This window comes from Cheilinus undulatus, linkage group 18, assembly GCF_018320785.1.
Source record: "Cheilinus undulatus linkage group 18, ASM1832078v1, whole genome shotgun sequence".
NCBI lineage: Eukaryota > Metazoa > Chordata > Actinopteri > Labriformes > Labridae > Cheilinus > Cheilinus undulatus.
In genome coordinates this window covers 40,213,223-40,237,489 of record NC_054882.1, presented here as the reverse complement: position 1 = coordinate 40,237,489, position 24,267 = coordinate 40,213,223, and the positions used below count along the sequence as shown (strand labels likewise).

General features: G+C 39.2%; 1 protein-coding gene across 3 annotated transcripts in view; it reads right to left on the bottom strand.

The window, feature by feature from the left end:
• The window catches only part of daam2 (dishevelled associated activator of morphogenesis 2), a 236,507-nt gene that overhangs the window by 98,465 nt on the left and 113,775 nt on the right, over window positions 1-24,267 (bottom strand). For all 3 annotated transcript variants that reach the window (XM_041812437.1, XM_041812436.1, XM_041812438.1), the window contains exon 3: window positions 18,867-18,956. In XM_041812437.1, coding sequence (XP_041668371.1) covers window positions 18,867-18,956 — 90 coding nt within the window. The remainder of the gene's footprint in view (window positions 1-18,866; window positions 18,957-24,267) is intronic.

The following is a 24,267-nucleotide window of genomic DNA, read 5'->3' as shown; positions in this document are numbered from 1 at the left end:
CATAAATTCACTCAAGTATATTCACATCATCATTCACTGCAAGGACTTTCAAGCAGCACTTAAGTGCTCATTAATTCTCTCTGCGTCTTTTAGTCACTGGAAAATCAATTTTCATGCCACCCTATCCCTGCATTTATGAAATGTTGCTTCTATATTTGCATGGTGCCAAAGAAAGTGAATGACCTTTTCTGTTGATTAAGCCAGTCAAACTCAATCCTTAGACCGGCCTGAATCGATTGTCCCTGACACAAAATCCCCTTATTATCTTCAGTAACCCAATCAACTTAAAGCCTGGACATAAAAATAAGCTGCAGAAACAGCAAACTCGCTGATTTATGGATCATTAACACTCAGAACAGCTTTTTGGAGTGGAATATGAAGGTTGGTCAAAGTCAATTACAGTTCTCATAGAGACTTCTGTTTCTGATCTGCAGCACTCGTTGCCAAAAACAAACACAATAGAGCTCACTGTACCACCAGCTCAGGCTGGATGGCTGACACGCTCAGGACGCCTCGCAAGACAGATCCTGATGGTGAGATTAACAACTTAACTGCCTCTTGCTGGCCCGTCTGTAATACAGCCGCCGCCGACACACCCTCAAAAACATGTTGAGTCCAATGCAACATTTAGTCTGGCAGTTTCACGAGCTGGAGAAAAGTACTGTAATTTTCCTCTTGTTTTGGGACCAATGAAAAATGATTACAACATTCAGGCATGGGGTTCTCATCGCATCAGTGCATACAACTCCTTCATAGCTGCACTTTTAGGGTGATTAAAAGGTTGAAGTGATGCTTAGCCTGTGATGCTTAATTATTTTTAAGTTAATCACAAATGTTGACTGAAACAAAAACTTGAGAAGTAGACACTCTGCAAAAATGAAGCCTGTTCTAATTGAAAAGTGCAAACAGCAGCCCTGTAATTTAGATTGATTGTGAATCAATCATTATCATCTAATTTTAATCACAAACACATGATCAGTGTACCTGAACTAACACTAGAGTCAGCGCTCTGGTGTCTGAGACTGACAGAAGCACTTTGTGTAATGATGGGTTGTAAATATACAAGACAACCCTTCTCAATCTGGGGTCCATCACCCCCTGGGGCAGCAACAGAGATGTCTGGGTGGACGTAGGGCTCCATCTGCTTCCAGGATGTGAAAATTAGATTTAGATTTATATCTTGTATGTGGAGGACAAAACATTAACATTAAGAACAATTTTGGCACAAATTGGCTGAATCATAGCCAATAACAAGCAAATTAACACTGTGAATCAAATTAAATCAGTGTTAATTTTGTCAACTACAACTATGACTAAAAATGTTCATCGACAGACAGACAGAAACTAAATGCTTGGACTAAAATTAAAAGACTAAAATGTGTGGACTTTTTATGGACTAAAACTAGCCTAAAATGTTTTGAGTTTTCGTCGACTAAAACTGGACTAAAACTTAAAGACATCTCATCTAAAGACTAAGACTAAAATTAAAAATAGCTGCCAAAATGAAAACTGAATAAAAAATGTCTTGAAGAAAAAAAAAAAAAAAAGACTATACACTTATTGCTGCTGCTTATTTCTCCATTCAAAGCAGCAACGTCAGGACCCCAAAAGCAAGTCCCATTAGCATAAATATGAATCTGGTGCTGAAATCTGAGTTGAAACCAGCAAGTTTAAGCTTGGTCTGAAATTAAATGTAGTGAGATAACATTACATTATTATATCATACATACAGTGCTTAACAAATTTATTAGACCACCTGTCTCAGAGACCACCAAGCATCATGAAGTGCTTTAATGCGGACTCTTTCATTTTCAGTCAGCTCTCCACATTTTACCATTTTGAACAGGAATTAAGGAATTTCAAACTGAATTCATCTTTTTATGCCCAAATTTGAGCTGGCTCACCAGGCTTCTCTGAGAAGTCAGAAATGAATCAAGCATAACATTCAACCACTAAAACTCATTTTTCTGTTCAGGAATGCAAATAAATAACTATAATTTGACATATTAATCAAGAAATATTAATGTGTTTTACTATTTTTTCAGTTTTTTTTGTAAATCAGTAAATTTGAAAATTCATGGACAAAGAAAAGGTTGTAGATAAACTTTATGTTGTCCAGTCAACAAAGTTTGTTAAAATGTTGCATTCCAACAGAACTTCTAAAATTTCATCAATAACAATAATAGTTATATTTCATCATTAAAAATATCATTTGGGTTAAAGAGCTTCTACATATTGGTTTATTAACCATTGCAGAAACATAAAAAATGATTTTGGTAATTACCAATGCTGTTAATTTAGGACAGCTTTGGCATAAACCTTACTTTGGGTGATGGTCTAATAAATATGTTAAGCACTGTATATTAGGTTGGGCCATGTAAAGGACTATGGCGCCTAAGTGAAAACATCATATGTTCACATAACCTTACACACCAAATGGATGTGTGAAACACATCCATCTGGGAAACCTTCCATAGACAGTGTTTTGGGGCAGAGCCTTTGAAAAAACACTCGGAGGGTGATTGGATGAATGTTCTGTCTGTCACATCTTCACGGGACAATCAGAGCAACAAAACACATAACGTAGCCGCTACAGAGGAATAAATTCCATAGAGAATTGCATAATGCAAACCATGGCGACTATAGACATGTCAGTACACGACTTCTGTCGTTTTTGAGAAGAAAACAACTCACTGCTGTTGTTTGTTCTTCTTTTAATGAAGAAATGTTTTCAAGTTCTGATAAAACTGGCACTTTAGCAGCATCCACGCTAATCTCTTCCTCAATAACTGCACCAGCTCTTGCTGCTGCTTGCTTAGTTCACAACTCCACCGCGCCCAAAAGTACTGCCCCTTGACGCTCATTGGTCCTGTCACTTTCTAACAGGGTCCAAACGGTTCAGATGGGAGCTTTGCAAGATGGATTCACCAGTGAGAAACACGGAAATGGGTGACACCCTCTGCTTTGCAAGGTTAATGTTCCCATTGAACTTCAAGAAACGGAAAATTAAGTATTCATGAGACAAATGTGGAAATTGTTTTGAGGGGGAAAGTGTATTTTCAGCTTTATGAAATAACTGGACCAATTGCAAAATGCAACTGAATTTATGCTCTGAAACTGACTAGACTGTTATTGTGTTCGAGGACTTAGATAGGTGAAAACAATCATTACAGAATGTATTTAGTTGTCCTTAATGTAGGATACTTGTTGCATCACTCTTTGGATGTTTTTCTGTACTGTTCTGCTGCAGAAATCAGTAAAAGAATGTCTTTTACTGAATAAGGAGGATTTTTCTGCTTCTTTTATCAGGTTACACTGCCACCTGTAGGACGTCTCAGTACACTACAATGCTTAAGAGACTGGCCACCTGCTGAATCAGCTACATGATCCACAGTGAATCAGTCAGTGTCACCATTAGATGATCAGTATCAGCACCAAAAACAGTCATGGCATCTTTGGATATGACTATATGAAACTTAATATGTATTCTTATGAATGGTGTTAACACAGTACATGCATACTGAGCTCTACTCTCCTTAAAGTTCTCTTCTGGGTGAAAACATCCCTGTCGTGTGCTTCGTAGCGACAGTTTAAGGTCAACCCTGTAATTCTATTACAGCAATTACACATTTTCACTACACTGTGCATTCCTTGTGACTGGTGACATTAAATATGATTTACAGTCAGGTTCCAGCTACAGGAGGACAGGAATCCCCAGCGGTGTTTCAGGTACATTTCTGTAAGGTATTCTTCTTGCGACAAACATCTGTTGAAGAATAGATTTTTTTCTTGGCAGACCCAAATACCACCTAAATCCAGGGTTCAAGAACATATCCTTGTGTTTGGCAGGCGGTTGCATTTGCTAAGGCACCTGTTGAAAGAGAAGATGAAATTACATATTTCAGCTCTCCTGCTGTCATGCAACAAGTTGAACTTAGGGGTTGAAACCTCCTAGAGTGTTTCACTTACAAAGATGATTGAGATCACAGATTGTACATATGGATTCCAAGTAAAGGTTTCAAGAACAGGTGACGGAGAGTTCAAATACTCAACTGGCCACAGTTAAAGCCAAAGAACTTCAAAGGCAGGTTTCTACCTTTTTCCTGGAGTTCAAAATCTCTTTATAATTTAAAATGAAAATAGAACGAAAGCAAAGATAAACAGAACATGACATGGGCTGCCACACTGATTTGAGATCCTCTATTCTTCTATTTACTACCAAAACTTTAGTAACTTTCCAATCAACCTGCAAGAATTTTTGAAAAATTCTGTTTTTTTCCAGACTATGCAATGTTCCTCATGTTTCCCATACAATGGTAGTTGATCTGGCTTGTCCGGTTAGACTTTAAGGGTAATGGTGAAATATTTTGAGCTTCTATGCCATCAGATATCCAGACAGTACCAAGACTTCCTCTCCAGCGCATTGCTTAATGTTTAGTATTCACCTAGCAGCATGGAAAATGAGAAATGAGTGATCTGAGTATGACATTCTATTGTCAGTGATTGTCTGAGGTTAGCCAGTGTGTTCTAATATTGTAACTTAATCTGAAATATTCTGTGTTTATGTTTCCAGTGTTGCAATCAAACAACAATCATGGATGGATGTTAATTTCTCTGTCATTCCAGTGAAGTCAGCAGACAATGTCTCATGCAAGATTTCCAGCAGTGCTGTCTGCAACAAAAATTAGGGCTGAATGGTTTGGGAAAATAATCAAATTTTGATTTTTCCCCCCCAATATTGCAATTGAGATATGATATGCATTTTTTTTCTTAAGCTCTTGATCTCACGTTTTTTGCAAATTGGATACGAATTGTTATTTTGAAGGAAGTCAAAATTTTTATGTCATAACTGCCACTTGGATGATTGCATATTAAGTAATTTATAACATCCGTGCAGCAAAAAAGTTTTATTATTGGTATTTTGACACAAATATCAGGTTAAAGAAATATTGCACCTTCTGCGATCTGTAAATTGCACCAGGCCATATTGCTATTTAATCTACTTTTTGATTAATTTCTCAGCCCTAACATAAACACAGGCGTTTCTTAATCCATAGCATCCTGGAATAGCATTAGCTAATCTGTAGAGTCTCAGATCAATAGTAGAATATACTGTATTATGTGACAGTTTTAGACTGGGTGTGTGGCAGCTGCATGATAGCGTAAGAGAGCGTAAGTAAGCGTAATCTCAATTTCGGCAAGCAGGTTAACAAAACAGGAAGTTCAGACTGACAGCATGACCACTGCACCTCATCCAGGTGATGCAGGAGTCCCACACGATGAGAGTCCTGAGAATAGAAGGCTTGCTTCTTTTTTAAAGATTTGTTTTGTTGGGCTTCTCATCTAACCTTGCAAAGCCGATGGATACGCCCATTTCCGTGTTTCTCACTGGTGAATCCATCTTGCAAAGCTCCCGTCTGAACTGTTTGGGCCCGGTTAGAAAGTGACAGGACCAATCAGCATCAAGGGGCAGTACTTTTGGGCGCGGCAGAGCCATTAAGTAAGCAAGCAGCAACAAGAGACCGGTGCAATCATGGCAGGAGACATTAGCATGGATGCTGCTAAAGTGCCAGTTTTATCAGAACTTGATGACATTTCTTTGTTAAAAGAAGAACAAAGAACAGTACTGAGTTGTTTTCTTTTCAAAAACGACAGAAGTCGTGTACTGACATGTCTACAGTCGCCATGGTTCACGTTATGAAGTTTTTTATGGAGTTTCCTCCTTGGTGGGGGTTACGTCACGTGTCTTGCTGCTCTTCTTTTAGTGGACAGTCTTTTTGTGTAAAAGTGGCCTAAAACTCCAGTACTTCTAACATCAGAGTTTTTTTACCTTGTCTGTAGCTTCTGTTTTCATTTATGAGTCTGTTTCTAAAGTTTATCAAGATCCTGATAACTTCAGTACGTGCTTAGTCTTGATCCTTATGCACAATCATATAAACATCTCCTGGACATTACATATCAGCATATTTTCATTTTCACATTTTCCAGTCTCAGGGCTTTGGCAGTCAACTTGGCCCAGTTGCTTCTTCAGTTGAAGTCAAACTGTTCTGGTTCTCAGATGAGTCTATACATTGTCTCTCAGCGACATGCTTCTAAAGACGCCTTCAGTTTCTTTGGCAATCAGAGTACTTGTCAGCAACTTAAACTTTGTTCCCATGTGCTCAGAGAGGCCCAGGGGGACTGGGGTGTAATGTAGGGGCTCTCATGAGCTGTCCAAAGCCACGACTGTACCGACAAGCTGCAAAGAGCTGACTGCTGAATAAAATTACTTATTGTGCAAGACTTCCTATCAAGGAGTGGATGAAACAGTATTTCCCCCAGCTTAGCCCTGAAAAAAGAAAAGTTCTTATCATAGGCCTTGAAGTGCCTTTCTTCAAAAAGAACTGATGCATTAGTTCTTCTGTAGCACACTGTACATGAATGGAGCCTCAAAAACCCAGACGTTTCCTTTGGCCAACATCTGAACTGTGAGTGGTAAAGAAAATGGTCAGATTCTGTTTCTTCTGACTTAAAGACTACTAAAGTCAAGTCTGTATTATTATTTTAGGATCTGTAAAAAAACAATCATGTTCTGTCTCGGCCAAACACCAAAGAAGGCCAATCTGATTACCCCCATACTACAGAAATGAGTGAAAAAACACTTGGCTGCACTCACAAAGTGTTCTCAGGAGCATAAAACCTAAGAGCAAAATCTCAAAACACTCAAGAACACTCCTGTGTAAATTTGAGTGCTGATAGTGTCAAATTACAAATTGTGTTTTTCACAGTCAATGTATGTTAACTAAAATGTATAAATTAGAATTGCAAAACAAAACAAAACAAAAAAATGAGAGTTGACCATTAAACTACATATTTTGAGTTAATGTTGCATTCCAACAGAACTTCTAATATGGATACTGACAATGTAAGCAATTCCTTCCTTTGCCTTGTTTCAACTGGTTGCACTGATTTACTTATACACCAGTGTGGTCTGAAATTGCTTATAGCTAGGAGACAACTTCAAGGTACATAATCTGCCAAATACACTGTTTACCACTGTTAAAAATAGAAAAATGCAGGAGTGCATGTACAAAATGACTCACTGATATCCAACGATCCCAAGTTAATGTAAAGTTACTGTGACGGCAGTTACACTGGGAGTTCACATTTAGTTGCTTTCCCTGTGTAAATAACCCAGGCGAGGTTAACAATCCATACACTGTAAAATAAAATTAGTTGAGCTTACTTAAGGGAAAAAAAAGCAAACTCTTAAACTCAATTTAATTATTTACTACTAGTTTAAAATCAATTATTTTAAGTGCTCAAAACTGAGACTCAAATGTTAATTAAAGTTTGCAGGACTTGCGCTAAATCATCTACTTTTGTGTGCAATACTTTACATTTTTAGTATACTGTAAACACCGAAAAGTTCAAAGAACTCAGACTATCATACCTTAAGATGTCAAATATTACTCGCTAGAGAAGTTGTTTGTTTTTCTTGTTGTTTTTTTCATTTACCATTTAACCTAAGGTAAAAACTAACTTGTGTAACCGTTTGCAACAATGGCTTTTGGTGACTCACTGGACCAGTAGTTGATATTTCATCAATGTCAGTGTGCCATCCAACATCCACTGACATTAATAACACTAAAGAGGACATATTATGCAAAATTCACTTTTTTAGGTTTTTTTTTTAACAAAATATGTGCCCCTGGCTTGTCCATAATCCCTTCAAGTACCAGAAAAATCTATTCCCTTCCCCCTCTCTTTCTCCACCTTTAAGAAAATGTGTGTTGAAACAAGCCATTCTCAGATTTTCCCCTCAAGATGTCATGTGGGGATTTAGCACCACCCCAGGTTTGGTTGGCCCTCCCTGCTTGGAAGAAAGTTCCCCCCTTGTCTACTGATCTTCCCCTCAGCTGCCAGCTGAGATGCTGGATAGCTCAGTGTGTTACCCTGCTGACTTTGGTCTGGGAGGCTGATGGACCTGACTGACCCTTAACTTAGGATAAAAGTGTCTGTAACAGTGAAACATCAGAAGTGGTGTAGTCAGGGGTGGAATCAGACAGATCAGTAACATTTAAAGCCACAGACACAGAAACAGCTTGTTCTGAGCAGTGGAGTTTTTTGACATGCAAAAATCCAATACTGGAGTGTTTTTCTTCACACAAACTTCACAGACATGTTTTGGGGACCTTTGAGACCAATATAAACTTGTCTTAAAAGGGTAAAATATGTCCCCTTTAACAGTTCCCCCATAGGTAGAACCTTTGTAACTGAGACGGCAACTTCACTCATGGTGCATAAAGGTTTAGTGCCCAAAGGCATTCTGGGAAAACTTTGTAGATTTGTCATAACTCAAATAATTTGAGTTATAACAAAAAATACTTAGATTGAATACTGTTCACTTAAAATTAATATGAGTTCTATCATCTCATAAAAATTGAGTTAAAATAGCCGTTTTGAATTTTTAAGTGAACACAACTCCATTCTAACCACCTTTCACTTATTTCTTTAAACCAAGTAAACTACAGTAAATTAAGCAATTTAGCTGTTATGGCCAAGAAGTACAAGTAACTTGTTTATATTAAGTATTTAGAACAGGTAACAAAAAACTGAGTTGATTCATTCAATGTTTCTTAGTGACATTGATGTTTCTGTTTACAGTGTACCTTTAAAGCAGGGATGTCAAACTCAAGGCCCGGGGGCCAAATCCGGCCCGCAAGATCATATCATATTTGTTTTCTACCTGGCCCACCAGTATGAGGTCTGCAGATTTCCTCCAGTATTTACCTTGATTATTCAGAATTTCCTTGTTAAGGTACAAAAATCTAAAAAAGTAAAGAGTAAGAAAAATAGATAAAAAGTCAAGAATGTGGGGAAAGAAATTAATTTGTTTTTTATTTCATATTTTCAATTTTGCATCTCAAGATTACAACTCAAACTTATGATTTTGACTTTTCATTTCATACTTTGACCTTTTCAACTCATAAGTTGTATTTATATGTCAAATTTTATCTTTCAGATTCACAGTTTTAAATTTTAAGCCATATTCTTACGTTTTCCACTCATTATTTTTAAATTTTGTATCATATTTGGACCTTTTCAACCCGTTACTTTGGCGTTTTAATCCCACAGTTTGACTTTTAAACTCATGATTTCAATTTTTTCTCATATTTTGAAATTTTAAATTTATAATTTTTACTTTTTAAATCATATTTTGACATTCTAGAATAACAATTTTAAATCTAAGGGTTTTTTTTTTACTTATCAAGGAATTATTTTGGATATTTTAGCTCATATTTTGACATTTTTAACACTTAACTTTTGCTTTTTAATCCAATATTTGACCTGTTAAGACTCACAATTTAACATTTTAAGTCAAATTCTTGACTTTAAACTTATGATTTAAAATTTTAAGTCATTTTTTGACCTTTCAAACTAATAATTTCAATTTTCACCTCATGTATTTGCTTTTCAAAACATTATTTTTCTATTTCTGACATCATGACCTGACCTTTGGAACTAGTAAGTTGGATGTTTTATCTCAGGTTTGAGCCTTTAAACTTGTGATTTTTACTTTTTTTGAATTTCCAAATGATTTCGCATTAATGCTGTTTTTTCATATTTTATTACTGGTGAAAATGAGGTTGACAGTTTAAGGCTGTGTTAAGCCTGGTAGGCTCTCAGGCTGGACCTAAATCCAGAATCCGGACCTTGGTGTAATTGAGTTTGACACCCTTGCTTTAAAGTGAAAACCTAAGGTTTTCCTTCTACAGATTAATACCGTCATATGTCTTACTTTTGCTCTCTGTTCCCAAAGTCCATCTGGAAATGGGTGAAAGGAGTTTCAGGTTTGCTGCATAGCTGGTCTCTTCAAATATTTGTAAAAGTAGAATGAAGGTGTTGGAGGAACCTGTATCAGGCTGTAGATGTTTTCACTGTTCCTTTCTGGGACCCAGGATTAGACTGATGTTTGTAATAGTTTTTATGTCTGTAACTTTGTTAAATGTGTTGTGCCTGTCTTGGCCAGGACACCTGAGATTATTGATCTCAGTTAGGTTTTCCTGGTTTAATAAATTAAACTAAGTAAATAAAAAGAAGTTTACCTGGAGATTTTCAATAAACAAGGTTAAATAGGCTCATGTCTCTAGTTCACAGATTCCTGCATTGTTCAGAGCTATAGCAGAGTGCTCTAACTTCAGAAAGACTTTGTTTTATCCAGACAATGCAAATTTATCATTCACGCATATATAAATCAATATTTATTACATATTCTTCTGCAGCCATTGCCACAACATCTTGTCCCATCTGAGCATTGAGGGGGATTGTCTGACATTCCAAGGACCCACTCTCTCAGCAGGGAATATTTATCTATGGAAGCCTGGATATAAAGTCTCACCTAGAGAGGCAGGAAATGGACAGGATATTGAATTCTGGAAGATTATGCAACGGCTGCTGCCTGTTACAGGTAGCAAACACAACACACGTTTCAGCCCACGCTCCAACTGAGATCCTTGCCTGGGGTCAAATTAGTTTAAGTGATGTGGAGAAAGCGCACATGGCTAGTAACAGAATACATCAGCTGCTGCCACGTTAGCACATGAGTGTGTGGGAGTGTTTGTTAACTTTATGGTTTCCACTAACAGCACTTAAAGGGTTAACTGGATGATTCTGGACAGCAAACTTGGTACACAAAAGACTCTATTTTTAGAGAAAATGGAGGACAGTGAATCACGGATCAATGCTGGTTTTGTCGGTGTTTTGGCTTGGATAAAGGGCCATATTGTGTGTTGGTGGGCTGCAAGCACAGTGGGAGTGTGTGTGTGTGTGTGTCAGTGCAGCGCTACTAATGGGAGTCAGGAGACCTTGTTTGGCTCCCAGTACTGAACGATTACCAGGAGCTATTAGATGTTACATGGTGTTCCCTACCTGAGGGCTGCTGGACACGAGCTATGCTTGGAAAAACAAAGTGAACACCCACGCAAACACATACCCACATGCCACCAGCCTCACTGGAAGGCAATTCAAAACACACAGAGAGATTTACTCATCCTACTTTACACCAAACACCTATATAAGACATCCCTCTGTTCTCACATGTTCATGGAATTAAATCCACTCTCTTGCTTTACATACACACTCACATATAGCTACCCAACACCCCCTGCTATGGCTGACTGGGTGGCTGAGATCAGAGGTGCAGATATTGTCAGCTTATGTAAAGCCTCAACAAGATGTTCGAGTCTGTCATGGTAGACAGAGATCATATTTACTCTAATTCTCTTACATCACTGTTGGTATTAACTAGACACCATCAGAAGACGAGAGCCTTGTAAACAAACAAAAACAGCTCATTTTAAACCAAACCACTGAAATTAAGTTGTGCAAATAGAGAGGATGCCTTTTCCACTCATTCATTCAAGCTACTTAGCATGTAACCTGCATGTTCTCCTGGCATCAGTACTCCATGTGATCACTCTTTGAGTAATGTGTCACCTGTCATGACTTCACATAGACTGGTCTAGGCAATTAATCCTCCTTTCTGTGTTTTATGTATGTTTTCCTTCATCAAAATGAGTGACATAATAATTATAATGTCCTTAAACAAAGCAAATGACATCACATTTGTAATATGAGCAAAATAGTAAACTCATTCTAAATAAAACTGATGAAGCCTAGCATTACTTATCGAAAGCCATACCTCAGCATATAGCCAGCTTCACCTCTCCTACCCCAGCCACCTCCTTTATATCTTAAAGGCCAATCCCATTTTTACCCCTTAATCCTTCCCTGTTAGCCCTACCCCTTCATCCTCCTCTTCCCCTTGCCCCTAGAAACGGAGTGGTAAGGGAAGGAGTGAAAACCGTCCCTTAAGAAACGAGACGCCACTTGATTGCTGTTCATCATCACACATTGCTGATAAACAGCTGCGTCATCAGAAGTGACAATAAAGCTTTGACCATCTTGTTCATACTATGGATCACTGTTTTAATATTCTCCATTTATTTATACAGTTAATAGTCCTCATTTGCAAGTGTACATACTGAAAATACAACAATCTCCCATCCCCAGTGGCTAAAGATTGAATATATGAGAAAATACTACTGTTGTGATTTCTATAATAATTATGCCAAAAATAATTTTACAAGTGAACGCAGTGCATGGAGGTAAATTCATCATACTCCTAGGTTTCAAGTGTGGTCCTGGAAAATCCTCTTTTCAAGGGCTATGTAGCCCTTGGCCCTAGCCCTTGATTAAAAAGAGAGACACCCCTTCACCTGACGTGAACATACAAAACCAAGGGAAAGGGCTAAGATAAGGGCTAAGGGGTAGAAGTGGGATTCACCCTAAAGCTTATTGCATCCCCATATTCAGATTCATGCTACAATGTATTAATTGTTTCAGATATTAAATAATTTCCTTCTTTTCAATGCACATAGTCTTATTTATGGAATTATTTATTGCTTGAATTTGTCAAAAAATACAGAAGATTGACCTAAGAATAATCGCATATTAAATTGCAATATGGGGGAAAATAAATCGCAATTAGATTATTTTTGGAAATCGTTCAGCCCTAGTAGCCACAGGCAGGGTTTAGTTACACTTCAAGCTGGTAAACAATAGTGACCAATGTAGTGATTAGCTTGGATGTAGCTATAGCCATAGCGGCACTTCTTGTCAGAGTTGGACCACATTTAGCAACCATCACCCCTGCTGATTCTGGCTGTACAGGTGCTAAAAGACTATCACCATTAACTAACTCAAGATATGATCCACTTATCTTGAGTAAAATGGATTATTTCTTAAACCAACAGTATGTAATGTCAGCCACCATGGGGTTTTTCAATTAAAACAGTAACAAAAGAGGATGTTGAGGGAGAAAGCAGTCATTGACAGAACATTAAAAAAACACCACCTCTGTGAAAGAGGACAAGACCCATCCTATAACAGCTATAGAAATAAAGGACTTTTTGGCTTTGAAAACTGTTGATAATGTGCGAGAGAATGCAAGTACTCAAAGACAAAATGAAGAGCATAGGTTTGTCAATTTTCAATTCATCTAGAAATATTGGTGCAAACATACTAGCTACTGGACTCTTCAATGCACAGTATGTAAAATAAGTCAGCAGGGGGGAAAGCTTGGGCACATTAACCTACAGTAAGAGCAAATAATGGTGGGCCACAGGAGGTAAGCAGCAAAAAATATGAATGAAATGCAGATGCAGAATGGCAGCTCGCAGTGGCAGCTCCAGCTGCATCCTCTTTCACACAATATCTAATGTTTCCATGAACAAGCTGCATCTGTCAGCCAGCTCTACCTCCTGAGCCACAGTCACTGCTCAATGTTCGTGTTAGTTGGATGAATTAACACCAAACTTGTTTTCTTCTAGGAAATGCAGCCCCTCCTGGAGGATAATGCACCAGCTGTAACCACAAAAATAAACAGTCAGTTCTTCATTTTATGGGACAAACTAAAAATCATTAGGGTTAGAGGATATTTTCCACTGAACAGCAAAGAAATAGAGCTGAAATAGAGCTGTCAGAACTTAATTGGTTTTTGGGTAAATGTGTTGGCCAGTTTGTTTAGCAGGTGAACAAAGTTAGTTTGTCTCCTTGTTGTGCCTTCTCTTGCCCGCTCCAAGTGTTATCTAACCACAACAACTGGAGCCGTCGCTCAGCCGGGACAAAACAAGGCTCCCAGTGTTTGTCCCGGACCGGACAGGCTGAGGGAAATTCTGCTGTCCGCTGCTCTCCATTCAAACCACCATTATGCTGTAATTCAGAGAACACAGGGCACTACTGTGTGGTGGAAGCATGTGGGTTTTGTCTGAATAACCTGCACATTTCCCTCCATACACTGTTCTTCATGTCTGTGTGGGTTTGTGAACGTGGGGACAGAATTCAAGCCTTCCTGCTCACATATTCACACTAAGACACGCAGGTTATTATCCGATATTGAACGCTGCTTGTTTTTTTTCCTCGTCCTCCATTACACTGGCTCTATCCATGAATGAGGGGTTTGTTTGGTTTTTCCTCCAGCTTTCCACCATTTGCCGTTACCCCGGTTTTGCTCTCTGTTTCCTGGCGTGGACAGATAGTGTTTTTTTTTTTCACTTTACCCTCACAGAGGAAATGATTTCTGACTGGGGGAGGGACGACAATCTAATATATCCTACCTCTGAACTTGGCTTAGGAGCACAGAGCAAACCATTCTGGTTCCAACGAGTCCGGACTGTTGCCCACTTTGTGTTTCCACTACCTCCTGTTACAGTACAAAGACCTCATAAACGTTTGTGGTGTGATATTTAATATCTGATATTGGAGTGTTATTAGACTTGCAGCTTTTATGTGGGTTCACATGTGCAAATCCTCATCCTGCCAGCAATACAATCCCCTCTGATGCTATGCATTTTCTTCAAAGAGAGCAGCAAAATGTGGGTCCACTGGTTATGATAATGTTTAAATACACAGATTATGTCCTGCTCTTGTATTATTTTTACCCATATTGCATTTCATTATAAACTCATGCAGACCTCCAGCTTCCATATCCTCTAAACATCACAGTTCCTCTAATCTCTTTGTCCTTGTAACTTAAGGCTGGCTCTAATACAACAACAAACTGTTATGCATGCAGGTACACACTACAGCAGTGGTTCTCAACTGTGGGTCGGGACCCACAAGTGGGTCGCGGAACCCTTTCGATGGGTTGCAAATGTGTTTCTGGAAATAAAATTGTGTCAAAAATGTCAACAAAACCCTTTCAAAACAAGCTTTTTTCTTGCCTCTCATCTTTGATTTGTGGCATGTTTTGCATTTTTAAGGTTCAAGTTGGGATATTTTTCATTAGATAAACCTGATTGGTCAAATAAGATCAGAAATTTGGGTCGCAGTATCTCACTGGGAAGTTGATGGTGGGTCCCGAGGCTGGACCAGTTGAGAAAGTCCTGCACTATAGGACAGGGAAACATATTAGTTTTTTTTTTGTTTTGTTTTTTTAAGATTTATTTTTGGCCTTTTTGCCTTTATTGGATAGTACAGTGGATAGAGTCGGAAACAGGGAAGAGAGCGGGGAGAGACATGCAGGAAATAGTGCCATGGGCCAGATTCGAACCCCGGTCACCTGCGTATATGGGGCGCGCCTTAACCACTCGACAACCGGCGCGCCAACATATTAGGTTTTTAAGAGAAATCAATATTACTTTAAAACTAATTGCTACAGAAATAGAAGTCCTTGACACCCAATACTGGGCAATTTATACATTTTTTATACATTTTTCTTTCTCTGATCTCACATAAAAATGTCATGACAGACTTTCCTGGCGAGGTTTATTGAGCTTAATATTTGCACATACTCAAACGTGCTTGAATATGGTGCAGACTACCTTGTGTGAACATGCCTTCATAGTACAGAAACTTTCTCACAACCTCATTATAGAGACATGCCACCAGTGTGTTTGTACAGTTAGGCAGTGTGTGCCCAAAATATTTGAATTTCAGATAGCAGATTTCATTATAAAGGGTGTTTAGGACCAACAAAACTCTTGTTCTATCTCGGATGACAGACACTCCAAGTGAATCCCAACCGCTAATCTTATGGTGATGTCACCACTGTCATCACAACTGTGTGTGAGTTCACAGCCTGTTAGGGGGGCGGGTCAAGGAGTGTCAATCGCTCTACAACAAAAAACAAGATGTACAGATACACTACCGCTCAAAAGTTTGGGATCACTGGCAAATTTCTTTGGTTTCCAAAGAAAAACATTTTCATGCAGTTCAAACAGTTATAATCAACCGTCAGTCCTCTGCATCAATCTCCTAGCATGGCTGCTAATCCAAGTTAACCATGTTGCACAGCTAACAAACATTTTACTAATAAGGGAGCAAAAAAACTAGACACTGGAAGTCCGGAAGAAGGTGTTGTGCATGGATGAGTCAAAGTTTGAGGTCTTTGAATCAAACAGAAGGACATTTGTGAGACACAGTACAAATGAAAAGATGCAGGAACAGTGCTTAAACCATCAGTCAGAGAGGTGGAGGCAGTGTGATGGTCCGGGGGGCTTTGGCGGTGGTAGAATAGGAGATTTGTCAAGAGTGGAAGGGACCTTGGGGAAGGAAAGCTATCACAAGATTTTGCAAAGCCATGCGATACCCTGTGGACAGCACTTGGACCCAAAACACACCTCCAAAATGTCTATGAAATATTTAAAAACTACACAGTCAGCCAGAATTCTTACTGTAATGGAGTGGCCAGCACAGTCTTCAGATCTGAACCCTCTTGAGCTGTTGTGGGAGGAGCTTAACCATATGGTACGAAGGAAGACTCCATCCAGCCAATCCATCTTGTGGGAGATTCTCCAGGAAGCATGGGGAGAAATCTCTTCAGATTACCCTGAAAAACTGACAGCTAGAATGCTATCGGTCTGCCAGGCTGTAACTACTGAAAAAGGTATTTTTTATGAAGGCAAATTTGCTCATTTTTCATTAAAATCATTATTTCTAAATCTGACCATGTCAGCATGTCCAGTTCAGTTGCTGGAATTCCTATTCAGACTAATTTCATGAGTTTTTCCATGGAAAACAAGAAAAATTCCAAGTGATCCCAAACTTTTAAATGGTAGTGTATGTTTCCTTTGAGGGAGAAAATGTAGTGATTCTTGTAAATCATGCTGCAAAGACAAGGAGCAAATGCTCTCAGACATGAGGATTCATGTAGGGTTTCAAGACAACGATGTAAGACACTTTTGAACCTGCTAGTCTTGTCGAGTTGGGGCTGTGGGGTGTCTTGGATGCACTGTTAATCATGTCACACTATAAGAGCATTTGTTGTTCCTGGCACTCATAATCTTGTCTGAGGTTTGCCAATGAGCTGGGACAGTGCAGTCGGGCCAAAATCTGGATGAATTCAAGTAGTCTGAGCTGGCCTTTAATGTTGCATTTTAAATTCAAAAAGTCGCAGACAGCTCAGTGGAAAAGTCAAAAGTCATCTGCATCTAGTGTTATTGATCATTTACTATTTACTCTTCTTTTAATTCCTTTTCAGTCCATAACAAGTTCTTGTTGGTGCTAAAGTCATGTTAAAAACGTAGGCCCTGTCCACATGGAGACAAAAACGATATATTTTCGTTTCATTTTGAAAAAGTTTTCCGGAAAGACGGGATTGTTTCAGGCAATGTCCGCATGAGCACAGAACCACTGAAAATGACTGAAAAGGGTGTAGTATATATGCCAAGCCTGTAAGTGGCGCTGTAATGCTGCAACAGAAATGCAGCAAAAGAGAGAAGATTACAGGAAACTGCCACAAACTTTCCCCTAGTTGCCCTTCTGGTTGTTCTCCATGGTAGATTTAAGAACATCTGATGTCTGCTGTTCTTGGTGGTGGTAAAGGAGCATCAGATCCTGCTGATAAAGCCATAATAAGCTCAGTAGCTTCTGCAGCACAAACACAACCCTGTAATCTGCCATTGTTGTTTTGGTTCGACTGTGCATGCAACTTAAGTGGGCTATGTTATGTGTGACATAATCGTCTCAAGAAAGATGCGGTTGGCCGTCCACATGGAGGCGAAACAGTAAGCGTTTACAGATTTGTTCACTCTGGGACCAGGTTTCAAAAAGTAGCATTTACGGCCTTCAATAACGTCATTTCCGTGTGAATGAAATGCTGAAACAACAAAAAACTTTTGCATCTTCTCCTGACTTCGTCTCCATGTGGATGGGGCCGTAGATCTACTAATAAAAGCAGGTCTATATCCAAACTAGAAGTCAGTTGCCCTTAGTTCAAGACAGTATGAAAATCAAAAATGACACAAAATCTTATCACTAATTGCAATTTAACATAATTCAGAATTCTTTCTCTAAACACACATCAGGCATCACCATTCATCCTAAGAAAATAATGTCATATAATCATTGGCCTGTATTGTCCAGCCCTACCCTCCTTTTGTATTATTTTTTTCCCATATTGCATTTCACCTTAAACTCATGAGGACCTCCAGCTTCCATCCTCGCCTTGACATCCCTCTAAACACCACAGTTCCACTGCTTTCTTTTTCCTTGTAACTCAATGCTGGCTTTAAAGCAAGTACAAATTCTTACACATGCAGGTGTACACACACGCATGCACGAACACACACAGAGCAGTGTGTGTTTACTACTTTTTAAAGAGGCTGTCAGAGCCGATCATATCAGCTAAGCTGAGCCTGCATGCCTTGGAAAGCGAGAGGAGGGGTCACAGCCTTACTGTGCTTCCAGCTCCAAACCCTCGGCCAAAAAAAAAATTAGAAAGAGACACAAGGGAGGGTTTATGACTATTTATTCAATTTGCTTTTGAGTAAGAGAGGGAGGGCTTGATTCCTCTTTTTCTCTGCGAGCACAATGCCATCCCATGATGCACATTTGACCACAACATAAGACCAGAGTGGTTGTGGAGAGACACACCGAAGGGTATGAAGAGACCGAGGGATGTTTTGGCGAGGAGAAAGGGGTGAGCAAGAGGGCTAACCAGAACGTTCTATTGCTTCCATGGTGTGTTGACAATTCTTAAGCAGCACAAGGAAATTGCTTGCTTCATTGTGGGGAGAGAGATGTGGAGATTGAGGGTCTTATGACAAGGGTTCGGGGGTGCATTTGTGTTCTTCATATGTGCAGTAACAATACACACATGTGCACTCACTACATTGGCTGCAAAGACATACTGCGCTGGTGAAATACGTGCATATGTTTACGTCAATGCAGGAATGAGAAAATTAGTTCTGGTAAGAAAATGCCCTTCAACAACATTTGCTGCAGACAGTTTGGCTCTGATTTGTGGGTTCAGGCAGCCAGTCAGCTGAGGGCCAGCCAGAGATCTGAGCTGATGAACGAGAGAACTGTGGAGACAAACTCACCTTCTTCTTGCTGCAGTAGATCTGCCATTTCTTCTCATCTGGAAGAGCAAACATGGCTTCCCTGTTCTTGTCCGTCAGATCCAGCTCATCCTGCAATGACAAAATCAACAGTTTTATCCAAACAGTACTCCAGTTAGGAGTATGTCCACCAAATTACATAATTAATGTTGGATTTAAAGCGTGTCAGAAAAAACAATTATCAGGAATCATTTCATCATTTCATCTTTTTCACCAAGAAAAGCTTTCTATGTGATTTTCAGTGTTGATCTTTTTAAATAAAGAAGCGTCAAGGTCTAATAAAACTGCAACTCTGGCTTCACAAGCCGTCATTTCCAGCAGTGGTGCCAGAGACTGGGGACCCCCACTGTACCCGAAGGTGGTTAAACACAGCCATGCACATTCAAGAAAAGATATGTGCAGACAAGACTGTGCATAAGGGAGGATAAATGGGAGAGCTTCATGGGCCCAGCCAAACTGGAGGCCCTTTGAGGTCAGCAAAACCATGGTCTATTGTAAAGTTGAACTGTGGTATCTATATTTTATACAACCTGAAAAATAACCACTCTTATCAAAGAAACAAATCTCTTATTTTTTTCATTTGTGAAGTAAAGTAGCCTTCTTAAAAATGCAAATTCCTTTTGTTAAAAACAGAATTAAAATGGGTTAAGATTGCTAAAATGGGTTAATAATGGCAAAAAATGGTCGAAAAGTTGGTGAAATAGGATTTTGTCAGTGGCAGAAATGGGTTGAAATGGCAAAAATTAAATATAAGTGGCAAAAAGTAAGAAAAATGGCAAAAATGGGTTAACCTTGCAAAAATGGGAGCAAAAGGTAGAAAAAGGGGACTAAAAAGTGGTTGGAATTCCTTTAAATTGACAAAAATGGATGGGCATTTGGTGAAATGGAATGAAAAAAATGATAAAAACTGGCGAAAATGGTTAAGTGACACAGAAAAATAGGCAGAAATTTGCTAGTGTGTTAAACTGGCAAAAATTGGCATTTCAAATAGTGAAATGTGGTTAAAATGGGAAAAAAATGGCATAAAATAGTGGTTAATAGTGGCAATAATCAGTCAACAAAGACAACAATAGGTGTGAAGTGGCAAGAATTAATTTAGAAGTAGCAAAAACAGGCAGAAAAAAGTGGTGGAACAGCTTTAAAATGGACAAAAATTGGTTTTAAGTGTCAAAAATGTGTTAAAATTGGCAAAATTGCTGGGACAAAATAATAAAATTGGTTAAAATAAGGCAAAATAAGGGTGAAGTGGCAAAAATGTAACCTTTTTAGGTTATCTGCAAACCCCCTCAAAGTGTCTTGTGATCCCTGACCCCAACATTGAGAACCACTGGTTTACAAGCTAGCAGTCACGTTGGCTAAACCATGCCTCCAGCTCTGTAGCTACCAACATATTCTCCTAAAATGATGCTGACTGGTCTGGTCATTCTCTGAGTGGGAATGAAAGAAAACAGTTTGAAGCTTTGCATGATGGATCCACCTGATGACGGATGGGGAATCTTGCAAATCCATCAGCTTTGCAGAGTTGTCCACAAAGGGAGGGGACCCAACATGAGCTGGCAGTAATGGCAGTAAGTCATATAACACTCTGTGATACAGGACATGACTTTAGAATGCCTGAGACATCCTGTATTAATACTATTGGGATGCATATTGGTATCAGCAGATATGAAGATTGCTGCTAATATTTAAAGCTAATATTGTGGCTGTAAAAATAGGCCTGTATCCGCTGTAAATATTAGCCATATAAACAAACAGTGGAGTTTTAGGATGGAGCAGCAGAACTCTGTCAGCTTAAGTCTTTCTCTTCCACCATCATTCCTTACACTTGGAAGATTGTTTTAAGGACTGAAAAGCATTTATGGGTTCATTTGAACTTTGAATTGTGTGTTTTAAGGACTGAAGTTTTAGCCTCAGCTACACTGAAATATCAAAATTGATATTGGCATCAAGGGCTGAATGATTAGTAAAAATAATCTAATTGCAATTTTTTCCCAATATTGTGATTGCAATTAAATATGTGATTATTAGGTTCCTCATCTTATGTGTTTTTCACCACATTCAAGCAGTAAATCATTCTATATTATGACCTACATTCAGTCAGGAACACGGTCATATATTTTACCATTTTATTGCGGAATGGATATGCAGTTTTACTTGGCGGAGAAGGCGTGTAACAAGCTTTAAGTTAAAAAGGAGGAGGCTGGGGTGGAGGAGGTAAAGTCTTACCAGCAGCAGCGGGGTGCATCAACATTGATGTGAGCAAGGATAAGTGAGAAGTACCTCATATCTTAATGGAAATTTTTGTTGACACTTGAATTTTTGCATAATGTGCATTAAATCTCTGTTGCTGCAAAAAGTAATTGTATCAAATTGGTACTTTGACACATTTCAAGTTAAAGAAATATTGCACCTTCTGTGATTTGTAAATTCCAGCAGGCCATACCGCGATTTATTCTAATTTACATTAATTTCCCAGCCCTATTGATATCAGCTAACACCAGATCAGATCAGCAGATCACCAGGAGAGTCACATTTACACACTGACACTTGAGTCCAACAGACAATCGGTCACCACAGACTACTGAGGAGTGTTTTAATATTCACCATGGAGCTTTGCTTAATTCTTGAGCTTGGTACAAGGAGCCTCCTGCACCTTTTGAAATGCATATGAGAGCGGGAAATGAGTCTCTGTGTGCCAGAGAGGAAATGTAAAGTCTTTAAAAAGAGATGGATGAATCAGGGTGGAAAGAAGGAGGCAGGAGGTAAAAAGAGAGATGCATTGATAGAAAAATAAGATGACAGGGAAAGAGACGGGGGTGTGTAATCCCAAAAAATGTTGAAGTCCAGAACAGGAGCAGAGGATGAGATGTTACAGCATACTGGCTTTGTGTTCAAGCTCAAACTAATCTTATCGTAATGGTTCTGCTACCAAGATGTCAGCCAGAAGTTTAGGGCCTCCTGGGCCCCCCAGAGTGAAGATGGCTACTGCTGCCAGAGGTGGGGCCCCCTTCAAGCAGGCCAGTAGATTCACTGGGTTTGTTTTCATCCATTCAGCTGGATGGGGTGGGCTGAGGTGGCCCACATTCCAAGTATTCGACTCTATGAGGGATGACATCATCTCTCACCATGTTCTTTCAATGGGATAACCAGCAGCAGCATTATTGTGGTTTTGGCAAAAGAGGAAAAATCTGAAGAGTGTGAACTTCAAGGGGGTCTAATACTGATAAAAACCACAAAGAAGCTTTAGAATCTTTGGTCAAAGCATTTTTTATCCCAGCAACGTGAATTCAATGAGTAATTATGACTCACACCCAGGGCTGATACCCCAGCGTCTACATTACCAGCTACGGCACATGCTGCTTTTACTAGTGACCCGTGCATGCTCATGAGTGTCAAGCAGAAAACAAGCCATATTCTGGTGGCTAAGCATCCAACCTCTGACTCTCTGCCCTTCAATCTTGACAGATTTCAGCTTTGGGTTGGACTGTGATTCTCTCCACATCCCCAGGCTTAGAAACAGAGGCCGAGAAACCAGCTCGTCTCTGGCCTGCCGCCTGCTTCCTGGGTCAAAGCCCTGCAGTCCAAGCTGCTGCTGTTCGGAGGAGCTGATGCAGGAAGCTGCTGGAGAAATCAGTGAGAATAAGACCCCTGGATTTGAACCAGATGGGAGCTGAGCCCGGCAGCTGATCTTTATACTCCTTCTTGCTCACTCTACTGAGTATCCCTGCAACTCTCCACAGCAGGCCCCTTAAATTGAAGCTTATAGAGAGGGGAGTTGTGTGTGAACGCCAACACTGAAAATGAGGATTTAGGTGTCTGAGACTCCCAGGTTTAGCTGTTAATGGGAGAAAGCTGCCCAAGAGTTCCATTTAGAAATAGCTCAGCATACATGAATATGATTATTGCAGAGAGCAAAGGCAAGGCAAAGGAAAAGATTGGCAGACTTGGAGTTTGTTAGGGATGCATTTAAAATTAAATAGGCAAATTTAACAAAACGTGTCTTGTTTGCATGAAAGGCAAACTTATACAATAATCATTTTTCATATTTGATGAGTATAAAAGCCCTTCTTATATTTGTTAAATGTTATTTATATAAACCATCACAGTCAGAAGTGGAGAAAAAGGGGGATCACACATGACTGTAGCCACAGTTGCAGGTCAAAGAAAGTGTAGCAGAGTGATTTGTGACACTTTAGAATCAGAATCATTCAATATCTGCCTTGATAACAAACATCAACCAATGGAAAAAAATGGGGCAAAAACATATCAGTATCCAATGTTTTTCTGTTGAGCCTAACTGATGTGATCCTGGCAGCTGGTACATTTGACAGCTCATTTTAAACTTTTGGCATAGAAGGAATGGTACATCGAAAGGAATAATGAAAACAAGCATTACTGTTACTATCAACATTTGGCTAAATTATTATTTCAAACATCAACCCTATGAATTTCTCAAATGTGCATCTCTAGTTTCAGCCACTGTCTTGCTTCTTTAAGAAAGGAGGGTAGTAGCTGTGACTTGTAGTCAAAGCAGTTGCTGTAAATACTGTAACATCCAACAGTTTTGTTCACTACCACTTCTAGAACTCAGAAAAAGCCCTGCTAATTGAGTGATAAACATATCGTATTGCTGCCTACCATATCTATCGATTACCGATACCACTATCGATGCTTTCTATAGTTTGGTGGAAAGACAAAATGAGGACAAATATTTAAATTACAAGTGGTCTTAGCTGAGTAGTGCTTGGGTTAAAAAGCTACGATTCAGTCTGTCACATCTATTGTATATTCCTTAAATATAAACACAGATTCACACTGTATTTATTGAAGTTTCTCATCAAAAACTACATTTTCCCATTATAACATGACATTTGAACACCTCATAACACACAGAATACAGTCATCTAATTTACTGAGGTTACCTGAAAGCATCATATTCTCTGTCTTCAGCTTGTAAAGTTTGCTAATTAACTTCAATTTTGCCAATTCCACCGTGGATTTCTACACTGGATTAATATTGTTAACAAACAGGACTGTCTCAAAGTTTTGGAGCACTTCTCAGCATTTATCTGAGCAGCTGAAGAAGAAAACTGTCCTGAAGCAGCTGAACAGAGTGGTATGACCATGGCTTGATCCTGTTGTTGTTAGCGTCTTTGCTAACATTAACAAAGATGTGCTTTGCTTGAAGGTGGAACTTAAGACTCGTGCTTCTGTGTAAAGACAGTTCATCACTGCAGCATGTACCCACAATTTTGGTTTTATCTTAACTCACATTCTCCAGCTTTTTAAAAAGAAAACTGCCATTAAGCAGACACTGCTGGCTGTGTCTGACCCTCTCACCTCTTCACCCCCAGGCACGTTAACATCTATGCTGGAGGACTAC